The 12,886-nt window shown below is 41.4% G+C and overlaps 1 protein-coding gene across 1 annotated transcript in view; it reads left to right on the top strand.

Annotated features, from left to right (window-relative positions):
* Nucleotides 1–9,696, top strand: part of SDHA (succinate dehydrogenase complex flavoprotein subunit A) — a 34,337-nt gene extending 24,641 nt beyond the window's left edge. The window contains exons 10-15 of the mRNA XM_075271125.1: nucleotides 856–1,027; nucleotides 2,097–2,215; nucleotides 2,889–3,000; nucleotides 6,390–6,520; nucleotides 6,814–6,924; nucleotides 9,461–9,696. Of these exons, the coding sequence (XP_075127226.1) occupies nucleotides 856–1,027; nucleotides 2,097–2,215; nucleotides 2,889–3,000; nucleotides 6,390–6,520; nucleotides 6,814–6,924; nucleotides 9,461–9,547 (732 nt within the window). The 3' untranslated portion in view covers nucleotides 9,548–9,696. The remainder of the gene's footprint in view (nucleotides 1–855; nucleotides 1,028–2,096; nucleotides 2,216–2,888; nucleotides 3,001–6,389; nucleotides 6,521–6,813; nucleotides 6,925–9,460) is intronic.
* Nucleotides 9,697–12,886: the final 3,190 nt, after the last annotated feature.

Raw genomic sequence — 12,886 nt, 5'->3', positions numbered from 1 at the left:
AAAATTATAACTGAATAGGATGTGCATGTATAACTTAAAATCTAGACGTGTCAGGCTAATTCTGAGTTCATATTTGGAATCGGCATGTTCATTTTAGTGTAAATCACATATTTTTCTCTCCATATCAAAATCATTGTTGGTGTTATCAGATAGTAACAACATACCACTTAAAGCAACTTTCCTTAGCACAGTAGCAAAGATAATGTTGTATGTGATACCAATATGCTCACAATCTTACCAACAAAACTAACAGATCCACACACTGGAATGCGCGACCTCCACTCGCAGCCCCAACCCAAGTTTCGCCCCCTTCGTTAGGTACTACCCCCTTGAGATCAGAAAGTCCTGGTGCTTCCAAATTATATAAAAAAAAAATAATAATAATCAAACTCTGAAATAAGAAAATTAAAAAAACAAACGGGAACCCCAGAATTGGGCAATTAGAATCTGATTAATCCAACACACACACAATTCCTCATGCCACTAATTCAACTGAAAAACAAGTTATAGCTCTTCATTATAAAGAGGGAAAAAAAGTGAAAATTCAGGGCTGTGTAACTGGTAGGTCAAACCACCAATTAGAATCTTAAATGGCTAACAGACAGGGTCAGACAGAAGTAGAGAGTGACTCTCCTCTTATTCTGGAAAAATGTCTGGGACAAGCTTTGTATCTAATTTTAACTATGCAATATCAATAATTGTGTAATGTAACATATTATAATTTATTTTGGCGTGTTTTTTTTTTTTTTTTTGTTTCCCTAAACCAACCCCCCTTTCCCCAATTGGTTTAGAAATTAAAATGTTTTTAGTAATATTCTGTAAAGTTTTCCATTAGTTTTTTTCCTTTTTTTGCAGGTGATTATCCATGAAAATGGTAAAGACCAAGTGGTTCCTGGCCTATATGCTTGTGGTGAGGCAGCTTCAGCCTCTGTACATGGTGCCAACCGGCTTGGTGCAAACTCCCTCCTAGATTTGGTTGTTTTTGGCCGTGCTTGTGCTCTCAGCATAGCAGAGACCTGCAAGCCTGGTATGCTTTTGTTTATTAATGATTTTTTTTTGTGTGTGTGTGTGTGTGTTTCATTAGTGATGGTTCTTTAAAAATGTAGATTGCTACGTTTCCGTAGACTACTTCACGTTTTACTTATTTTTGTACACTTTATAAATATCCTTTTATAAATAAAATATTTTTCTTTCTCTTGTACATACTTCCTGCATTTGATAAAGGAATGTGTTTCAGTGAACTGATAATCAGTTAAGCAAAGTAAAATTGCTTATCCTCTGCTTATTGATTCGCAGTCAGTTTTATTCTGGATCCCTTCTGTGGTACACTCCCCACCCCCACCCCCACCCCTAGGTTGAGAATATACTCTTTTCTGCAAAGTGAAGATTGCAATTGTACTTTATAACCACGCATATAATGATGGTCAATGTTGATTTTGGTTGCCTGCGGCTTTACCAGCATAGGTTATTTTTTATTGTTGATGCAAATTGGGTATAGTAGCCAAATGGATACGAACACTGCATAAAATACAACATGCAGAGACTCTGCCCCCATAAAATCCACAGTGTCCCTGCCTACTTGGCTAGTATACACTAATTTGCATTAGAACTGAAAGTCCTAATATTTTGAAATGGCTTTAGTTAAAGAAAAAAGAAAAAAACTCTTAAATGCTTAGGGTCTCAGATTCAGTACATGAGCTAAGTTCTGTGCATCGGAAGTCTCACCGTGCACTCCTCTCTGCTATTCGCTATGTGTATGTATAGCAGTGGCTGCTGTTGTGCTGATGACTCATCTCTGCTGTACATACACATAGAGCAGACGGTGCACAGAAACACTTCCGGGTGCATGGAGAAGCTAATTTGCATATGAATAAAAACGGACTTATTCAAAATCTACTAATGGAATTTACATACAAAACGTAGGTGTGGAATAGCCTTTCTAAAGGCTATGCAAGTATGTGCTTAGCTAAAAATGATGTTTCCCAATGATGGATCCCCTTTAATGCCATACAATGCATATTATAAAGGCTTAACATATTTAGTATTTTCCGCTAACATGAAACCACTTTTAAAATTAATGCATTCATCATTTCTAGGAGAGACCTTACCACCAATTAAAGCTAATGCTGGAGAGGAGTCTGTTGCAAATCTGGATAAATTACGGTTTGCCAATGGGAACACAAGAACATCAGAATTAAGAATCAACATGCAAAAGGTATTATACTAGTTCTTAACCCATTCCCACCGGTTACATTTTTCGTTTTTGGCTCCCCGCCCTCCAAATCCCTTAAATTTTTTTTTTTTTTTTTTTAAATATTTCAGTGTACGGGGATGCATAAGGTGGTGTTTTTTGAAAGGCCGGGTGAATTTTTTTGGAGTGTCTATTGCTTTGATCACATTTTCTTTAAATTTTTATTAAAGACAAAACTGTTTGTTTATTTTGTTTGTTTGTTTCTGGTACGAGGTTCACCATACAGGAAAAAATATTAAGCTGGGTTCACATGGGGATTTTTGGACCGGATTTTGACGCGGAGGCTGCCTCAGAATCTGGTCCAAAAAACGGCTAGCCGCGACTGGATGCCGGTGCAGTGCACTGGCATCCAGTCGCGGCATTCCGCTCTGTGATTAGGCCCAAATGAATGGGCCTAGTCGGGAGTGATTGTTCGCGCTGCGGACGCTGCGGTTGATTCTGCCGCAGAATCCGTGGCAAGGAAGAGCAGGTCACTTATTTTTTCCGCAAGCTACACAAAACCGGTAGCAGAAATAAGAAGTGAACGTCTCCCATTGAAGTCAATGGAAGGCGTTTTTTGCAGCCGGATTCTGAAGCAGATTCTGCGTATCACCATAGAGTTGAACTGAGGTGATCAAATCATTTGTTTTGCCAACAGACTATGCAGAGTCATGCTGCTGTATTCCGAACTGGCTCTGTTCTACAGGAAGGGTGTGAGAAGCTGAGTGCAATCAATGATTCCATGGATGACCTCAAAACATTTGACAGAGGTAATTTTTTCTGGTTTTGCTTGTATATAATTTGAATTCTATTTCTTTTGCTTGTCACTCGCCAGCTATAATTATTTCTGTAGATTTTAGTTGTTAGTCTAGTACAGTAATGGCGAACCTTTTAGAGACCCAGTGCTCAAACTGCAACCCAAAAGCCACTAATTTATCGCAAAGTGCCAACTCGGCAATTTTAACCATTGATACTAAGGTTTTATTTTAAAAAAAAAATCTCCTACATTAACCTCTTTTGTCTTAAAAGAAAAACATAATAAGGCCCCATTCACACAACCATAGTCATGTCTGTGCCCCACAACTGCGGATCTGCAAATGTAATCGGTATAATGACATATCCAAAAAAAAAACTGGACGTGTGCACAGTCCCATTGAAATGAATGTGTCTGTAAATGTCTGCAATTGCGGACAGCTATGGACCCACAAACTGGTTGTGTGAATGGGAAGTAATGATACAAACTACAGTGGCCCACACACAGTATAATATGCTCCACAGTGGCCCCTACACAGTATTATATACTCCACAGTGGGAACCCATACAGTATTATAAGCTCCACAGGGGCCCCATCTCCACATACAGCATTATACACTCCTTAATAGGTCCCCACCCAGCCTTATATGCTCCACAGTGGGCCCCCATACATCATTCTGTGCTCCATAGTGGGCCCCACCCAGCATTATATGCTTCATTGAGCCCCCACACAGTATTATATGCTTGACAGTGGGTCCCCCACACACACACACCATTATACATACCACAGTGCCCCCCCACACACACACAGCATTTTACACTTCACAGTGGGCCCCCCTACTCACAGCATTATACACTCTACAGTGCCCCCCTCCCTTCCACACACACACACAGCATTAAATGCTCCATGAATTAAATCATTGCACCTGCATCTGGGCAGAATTCACACTATTCTTTCGGTGTAAGTTGTGGCATACACTGAGTGTTTTTCAGCTGTGTGTGCGTTTTAAAACTTTTTAATTTTTTTTTTCTTTCAAAGTACTTTTGTGCTATTTACAGTGGCATGCAAAAGTTTGGACACCACTGGTCAAAATTACTGTTATTGTGAACAGTTAATCAAGATGAAATGATTTTTTAAAAGGCATAAAGTTAAAGTAAACACACTTGTCTATAATTTTAAGCAATATCAGTGTATTGTTATGTTTGAGGACAATTTTAGAGTGAAAAAGGTAAAGGAGTACCTTGCAAAAGTTTGGGAATCCTTGTAGATTTGTGTACTTGGGTAACGTTGACCAAGGTCTCAGACTTTAACCAGTTAGGGTTATGGCTAGTTCACTATCATTGTTAGAAAAGGCCAAGACTGATGCAAATTTTACAGCTTTATAAATGCCCAACCTCCTCTAACCTTGTGCAAAAAAACCCCAGCAGCCATGGGTTCTTCTAAGCAGCTGCCTAGCACTCTGAAAATGATGGAGGCCCACAAAGCAGGAGAAGGCTATAAGAAGATAGCAAAGTGTTTTCAAGTTGCCCTTTCCTCCGTTCCAAATGTAATTAAGAAATGGCAGTTACGAGGAATCGTGGAAGTGAAGATAAGGTCTGGAAGACCAAGGAAATTTTCAGAAAGCTGCTCATATGATTGCCAGAGTGGCAAATCAGAAAACTCGCTTGACTGCAAAAGACCTTCAGGAAGATTTAGCAGACTCTGGAGTTGTGCTACATTGTTCAACTGTTCAGCGATACCTGCACAAATATGGCCTTCATGGAAGAGTCATTAAAAGAAAACCTCTCCTGCATCCTCACCATAAAATTCAGCGCCAGAAGTTTGCAAAAGAACATCTAAATAAGCCTGATGCAGTTTGAAACAAGTCTTGTGAGCCAATGAGGTTAAAATGGAATTCTTTGGTCTGAATGATCAAAGATATGTTTGGAGATAAAAAGGGCATGCAATTTCAGGAAAAGAACATCTCTCCAACCATCCAGGCCTGTGGGAGGGGTTCCCCCTCCCACAGGCCTGGATCTTATTGCTTGGCTGAAGGGCATTCGAAGCATGGAATCTAACTGCCTCCCTCAACAATGCGCTGGATGCTTTCCAAGAAGTGTGGTTGACCTGGGACGCGTATTGTGCTCTGCGTAGTTTTTGACTCCTTCCTTCCCTTTGTTCCTCCCCCCTCCCCTCAAATTCTTAAGCTGTGGTACCTGTTGATTGTCTTATCCACTGCTCTACAATTGTTTGGTGGTATTTTTTTTTTTTATTTGTTTGTTTGTAAAAATTTTAAAAAAAATGTTCAAGAAAAATTAGTTAAAAAAAAACAAAAAAAAAACCATGGGGCGGATCAGTCATGCATTGGGAACATTTCAAGGGAAGAGGGAAGAATGGATTCAATTAAATTTCTGCAAGTTCTTGAAACAAACATCTGTTTTTTTTTTTTTTTTATAAATGAAATTGAAGAGAGGATGGCTTCTATAAATGGATAATGATTAGAGATGAGAGTAGTATTCGAAACTCCCGTTTCGAATAGCACGCACCCATAGGAATGAATGGACGCAGCCGACACGCAGGGGGTTAAGCGGTTGGCTACAGCCAAGTCTGCATGCCGGCCGCTTCCATTCATTCTTATGGGTGCTTGCTATTCGAAACGGCCGTTTCTAATAGTACTCGCTCATCTCTAATAATGATTCTAAACACACATCAAAATCCACCATAGACTACCTAAGAAGGCGCAAGCTGAAGGTTTTACCATGGTCCTCAAAGTCCCCAGATCTGAACATCATTGAAAATCTGTGGCTAGACCTCAAAAGAGCAGTGCATACAAGACGTCCCAAGAATCTCATAGAATTGGAAGCCTTTTTTTTTTTTTTTTTTTTATAAAAAAAAAAAAAGAAGAATGGATGAAAATCCCTTAACCAATAACTGAAAGACTTGGGCTGGCTACAAAAAGCATTTACATGGTGTGATACTTGCTAAAGGGAGTGCTACTAGGTACTAACCATGCAGGGTGTCCAAACTTTTGCATCGGGCGTTTTTTTTTTTGTTATTTTGAAAATCTGGGGCTGTGTTGGTGGAAGCCCCCAAAGGTCACGAAACTAATCAGTGACTTCAGTGGTGACGTGAGCCTCAGAGCCTCCAACTACTTGATTCTGGCTGGAGTCTGATGAGCATGCAGGGTTTTTTTTAGTCTGTTTACTTTTAAGTCTCCACTATCACCCCACGGGTACACCAAGTTAAGAATAAAGGCGTTGATTTTCTAGCTATCATGGTTTGAGGGGAAATTATTATTATTTTTTTTTTTTTCTGAAGTGGACTTCAGCAGTTTGTTTTTTGCTTTTTCTATAAATTGTGTAATTTTCCTTTGATTTGAGGATTGTGAGAATTATGTAATTCTATGATCACTGTTTATAATTTTAGGAATCGTTTGGAATACAGATTTGGTAGAATCACTTGAGTTACAAAACTTAATGCTTAATGCACTTCAAACTATTTATGGAGCGGAAGCTCGTAAAGAAAGTCGTGGTGCTCATGCCAGAGAAGACTATAAGGTATGTTGTACTACTCCAGGTTTATATTCACAATTGTCCAAGTACCACGTTAGTGGAACCCACCAATCATATAATGTGTATGGTGTGCCCCAATGGCAGGGGAAGGAATGGATGTCTGGCACCAGGTTTCTCCTCTTCTCATGGGCGTGCATGTGTATTTGGGAGGTCCATATGACTAGCTCTTGGGCTAACAAGCATTTCGCCATCAGCTTTCTAAAGTTAAGCTTCAAGACAGATTTGGGACATTACTTAATACTCGCTCCCTGTGAAACTATTTTCTGCTTTTTGTTTAGGTCAGAATTGATGAGTATGATTACTCTAAGCCACTGCAAGGACAACAGAAGAAGCCTGTGGAAGAACATTGGAGAAAACACACACTCTCATTTGTTGATAAGAAGGGCAAGGTAATTTGGGTTCACACATAACACTAAAGTAAATAAACTACTGCAAATGGAGTCTATCACCAGTAACATTTATATCAACCCAGCTCCACATATAGATGGGTTAGGGTCATCTGAATTAAACAGAACAGTGGTATCCCCATAAGAATCTGCGCATCAGTTACCGAGGTATCACTGCAAATCTGCAAATGAGGTGTTTGTTCTATACAGTTAAGCAGGAACACCCTCAATACTCAATGGCAGCACCTTTGTTGCTTCTAAGCTAATTGCCATATTGACAAAAGCAGTAATATCTCCACAATGGAGGCACCTATTCAGGCACTATTTTTAATCTACGTCACCCTAACCTATCTGTAGGCTTGGTTAATATGCTGGTTTATGGTAACAGACTACAGTTTAAGATCATGTGTGCATTTGTTACCGTTTGCTGTTATTAAAACTTTAGTAACACCCTTGAGAGGTTTTATATAATTAACCCCTTTCTTACTATTAGAGCAGATGCTAGTCTTTTAAAGATGACGGCTAGGTCTGTTAGTGCTATTAATGGGTTAAAGGTTCATCCATATACTTCTATCAGTGTTTTGATTTCTGGGTTTCTGTGGGAGCTCTTGGCATCTTCTGCATTGGTTTTCGTAGTGTTAGCTTCCTGCTATATAGCTTCCTGTGTACCTTCCACACTACCTCCCTGACACTGCTTCCACCCTCCTTTCTCACTCTGTTACAGCCCCACCCTGTCTTCCCTAGCTAAGCTATCCCGCCCACTACGAAGACCCTCTTCCACCCCCCCAAACCCACACACCCACCTCATTGCATCATACTTGCTTATCTTCTGCTCTGAGAGACGGCTCCTCCTTACTACTTCACTGTGCGCAAGCTGGTGTCGCTGTACACAGATTGGAAGTACCTGTGAGTCCTGCACATTAGAGATGGAGTACCATGCCTAATGCACATGTCTCGCAGCCACCTCCAGTGCCCAAGCGCTTGAAGAGAGGAAGAGGGGAGAAGCTGTTCCTAGACAGGAAGGTATGTAAGTATTGATGGGGTTGTGAGGGGGTAGCGAGAGTACTGTTGACATTCCGTTGGAAGTGTCCCTGGAGCATGTTTTTTTTTTTTTTTGTTGTTGCTTGGTTTAATACAAGTAGATTGGAAGTTAGGGGAGGGGGTGTAGTTTAGAGGTCAATTTGTATTTTATCCTGGAAACCCCTTTGAAGCTGGCCTATGAGCAGATTCAATAGTAACATAGCAAAAGCTCCCTAGGGAAGGGGGCTAATAAAAAAAATTGGAATACCAAAACATAGAAAACGTCATGTTAGCTGCACAGTGATCGCCGTAGAAAACAAAGCGAATACCACCCTCAAAGTGTGGGAAAATGCATATTATCCCTTGTGGTTTTGGAAATGTCAATTATACCAAAGGAAACACCGTCCGTTTCCCTATAGGTATCATGGAAGCAGAAAGTCCTCAGAGGAAACTTCTGCAAACTTTCTGTGAAAAGTGCTGTGTGAAAAACCACGATGTGATGTTTCCTTGTTTTTTTTTTTTTTTTCTTTTTTTGAGGGGGGGGGGGGGGGGGTTCTCCCCACAGGGTTTTTTTTTTTTTTTTTTGCTGCGGGAGGATACATGGGGCCTTAGTATTGCCACGGACCAGTATTTAGCAGTACCAAGCACTGGTCAATGCAATTGTTCAAATTTCTTTTCCTCTAATGCATTTTGCATTATATCAGCAATGCATCCCCTGTTTACACAGTTTAGGGGGTTAATTTGTATTTTATCCCGGACAACCCCTTTAAGGATGGGTTCACACGGAGTATTCTAGCTCGTCATTTGGTACGTAGACGCCGCGTGAGGATTTGCGGGCCGTATACGCTCCCATTGTTTTCAATGGGAGCCAGTACCGTACACGCGGCGCTATTTTGCGGCCGTGATTTTGCGGCGGCCGCAAAATAGCGCTGCGTGTACGGTACCGGCTCCCATTGAAAACAATGGGAGCGTATACGGCCCGCAAATCCTCACGCGGCGTCTACGTACCAAATGACGAGCCAGAATACTACGTGTGAACCCGACCTAAGGCTGGCTGGTGTTGTCAACATGCACTCATTTTTCTGATCCCATAAAAGATGAGATTTAGCCTACAAACTAATTTTTACTCATTTCTCAACTGATCTCTTCCCCAATTATACAGAGCAGTGGTCTGGTCTAGAATTGCATGTATTTCATAAACTTGATCATTGCTGTATATGATATTCCCCTCAACACTGCTAGAAACTTACTACAGAGAACAAACCGGTATTCAAGAAGCTGCTGCCTGAGGTTCTGTTCTCATTTCCAGTAAGCAACCTTATCTATGCAAACAAAAAAAAACAAACTGACAGGATGCTAATGGAAGGTTTCAGTTTGTATCAGTTTAATAAATAAATAAAAATCTGAAGCTTGAAATTTGAACAGAGCCAATCTTGGCCGTTGCATTTTTTTTAAAAAAAATTTTTTGCCATTGCTCATTATTATTCAGCATGATGAACACTTTTGTTTTCTCTTGTAGGTTACTTTACAATACAGACCTGTAATTGACACAACCCTTGATGAACAAGACTGTGCATCAGTCCCTCCTGCCATCCGATCCTACTAAGTTTCACCTCCTTCTCTTTTCTTTGATGTAGAATTTATGTAAAATGGTTTTTTCTGACAGTACAGTGCTCACTTAAAATATTCTGCTGTTTGCTAGCTTGCAAAATACATGCTCACTGATGGTCATTAAAGTTAATTTTATTTCTGAAACCTGAATATCATCCTTATTGCTATACACTGCTAAAAGGAGCAGTGTTGCCTTGTGGCTCTGGAGTCCTGGGTTCAAATCCAGCCAAGGACAATATCTGCATGGAGTTGTATGTTCTCCCTGTGTTTCTGTGGGTTTCCTCCAGGTGCTCTATATTACTTCCACACTCCAGTGACACTCTAGTGAACGTAGATAATAAGCCTTATATGGGACAAGATGACAACATCTGTAAAGCACACTGGAATGTGATGACGCTATGCAAGTAAGCAAGAGAGTGTCAAAGGTTTTATGCCAGGAAGATTGCCTGACATATACCTCTGATGGAAGACGGTGATGTAGGCATACACTGTGGTGTTCCCACTTAAGTATATTGTGCTTTTACACTAGGTTCCCACCTGCGTTCGAGTTTCCATTCTGGTGGGTCTGCTTGAGGACCTCCCCCAAACGAAAACCAAACCTGCTTAAGAAAGTAGGTACCCACATAAACCTGCGGACCCCAAATATGGCGAAAAATGCAGAGAGAAAGCGCTGCTTGCATGTAACTGCATTGTTAATGTTTTGCTCCTAAAAATCTAATTTTTTTTGGTAAATCCACTATTGGCTTTTGACACTCCCTGAAACCTTCTGGGTATGCTCTCAACCAGATTCAAGCATGTCTTAACTAAACTCTAATCCTTTTCTATTTGTCTCAATGTTGGTGCATATTGGTCCACTCACTGGGGTACAAATACAGCTTTTTCTTCAACTCTACCCACAAGTTTTCAATTGGGTTGTGGTCTAGGGACTGGGGGGGATCCAGCACCTCTAATTGATTGTCATTGAACCATTTCTTTGCTAATCTCTACATATGCTACTGCTGGAACTCTAGATCATACTTTTCATACCCATAGTACTCAAGTGTACCAAGTTACTCGTCCTATAGGACGCTCACATATAGCTCAACATTGAGATCACCATAACTCCTGGTCAAGTATCCAACGCCTTTGGCTGTGAAACAACCCCATATCATCAGGCTTCCTTCTCTTGACAGCTGCTTCTCAATCTGTTAGTCCCTTTTCTGTTGTTTCTTCCAGATCCATCAGAGCCCAGTCTATCGACTTTCATCTCATCACTTGAAATCGCCCGCTTCTAATCTTCTTCTGTCCACTTTTCATACCTTTTGCAAACTTGAACCAACGCTTGTTATAGTGAAGTCGAGGCTTCCTAACCTTTTTTCAGGCCACTATTCTAGACTTGTGTAACATGTCACAAAGTTCTTGCATAGACATCTGTGATCTCACTATTTACTGTGTTTAGTGTTACTAAAGGGTTACACAATAGTGTTATGTGCAAGACCAATTGTTTGTATTTGTCTCTTAAACAAGCTAATTTGCTGACTTGGCTAAGAAACCCTGGCTTGTCCAGTTGTAGACTTTGTACAACCTTGGAATCTTGTCCATGTATTGTGTTCATTGTGTTGCCTTGTCTGTAAAATGGTATAAAAAGCTGGACTCTGTTACAATAAAATGAGACATTTACACATGCCATGAGACTATGTATGTCTATCTCGTGAGCCCATGATCTGTGCTTGTTTTATTAAGATATTGCAGAAGGTATTCAGCAACATCTGGTCTATGCATCAATAGCTACAGCAGAACTTGGTGCATTTTCACTCAGGAAAAAGTCAGAAAATATGACCGTGAAATGAAATGCTGCAGCATGGTACGAATGCTTAATTCTTCAAATAGCTAAGATTCACAGTCAAGCCGGTTGTCCGAGCTTTCTGGGTAAGATTATATTGACTTTCCAAGAAACTATACCATCTATTGAAAATGTACTAACCATGCTTATGTGAGAGAGACAAACAGGTTCTTGTTTTGGTGCCTTGAGGCTTTACTGTGAACAAGAAGGAGTTAATAGTGTGGATACCTCTCAATAGTATTCTCTTGTATATTTTGGTAAGGGGTTGATAAGAGACTGTTCAATAATTATCAGTGTCATTAGACTTTGCCCTGAACACTGTACAGGAAGTACGCACCTATCTATGAGAAAGTTACAGGCAGAGTCCTGACATCCCAATATATCAGCCCCAGGTTTTTGACCTATAGATCTCCTAGTATATTGTAGTTTGATTACCATTGGCTATTTATCATTCTTATATCAATATATAAAGAAAAAGTGTAACCTGGCACCCGTAGCTTCCCTGAGCAGGTAGTGGAGAGTAGAACAGATGTGGCTCTTACCCAGAGACCATCCTATAGAGTAGGTGGTTATAGTATACAGAAATAAAAGTGAAAAATTGGGAATAGTTGAGTGAGCACTGCTGTTCTAAGGGCTCGTTCACACGTGGGCAAAGGGGTGGATTTTGACAACGGATTTCGCTTCAAAATCCGCCCCTTTACAATGGTGGTCTATGCAGACCGCCGGGCTTCTTGTTTCCGCTAGCGGAGAAAAGAAGCGGCATGTCCTATCTTCAGGCGGAAGCCGCGGCGCGCTGGGCTGCGGCTTCCGCCTAGCAGCAGCACCCTCCTATGTCGGCTCATTCGTTTGAGCCAACATAGGAGGGGAAAGCAGCGACCGCGATGGTCGTAGCAGGCGGGTTTTGACCAGAGAGAGACGCGGCTTGCCACGTCTCTTTCTGTGTCAAAACCTGGCGCAGACGGGCAATGTGTGAACTGACCCTAAAGGAGAGAAATACTCCGGACTTGAGAAGTAATAGTTTACCGTATTTTACGGACTATAAGGCACACTGGACTATAAGCCGCATTGCCCAAGAGCGCCTTATAGTCCGTCTCGGTTCATATATAAGGTGCACCGGACTATAAGCCGCAGTCCGGTGCGCATTATATGTTATTGAAAGCGGCGGAAGGCAGACTTTGCCAGCGGCCGCTTAACCCCCCGCGTGCCAGCCGCTTCTATTGGTAAAAGTTAGATTAAACTACCTACCCCCCGTTTTAAAATAAAAGCCTGAAACAGAATGTGAAACTTACCAAGCGGTGCAGGGTGGGCGGGCATTCAGGCCTCCTCTTCCTCCGATGTTCCGTCCTCCTCCTCCGCCGCTCGCTGATAATGGCCTGGGCGCATGCGCAGTAGTAGAAGCATTATGATATTGCGCATGCGCCCAGGCCATTAGTTCGCGAGCGCCGGAGGAAGTGGTCAGGACATCGGAGGAAGAGGAGGCCTGAATGTCCGCCCACCCGCCCTGCACCGATC

The sequence above is a fragment of the Leptodactylus fuscus genome, chromosome 4, assembly GCF_031893055.1.
Source record: "Leptodactylus fuscus isolate aLepFus1 chromosome 4, aLepFus1.hap2, whole genome shotgun sequence".
Taxonomy (NCBI): Eukaryota; Metazoa; Chordata; class Amphibia; order Anura; family Leptodactylidae; genus Leptodactylus; species Leptodactylus fuscus.
Note: the sequence above shows the minus strand (reverse complement) of the source record. Positions and strands in the feature narration are given on the sequence as shown.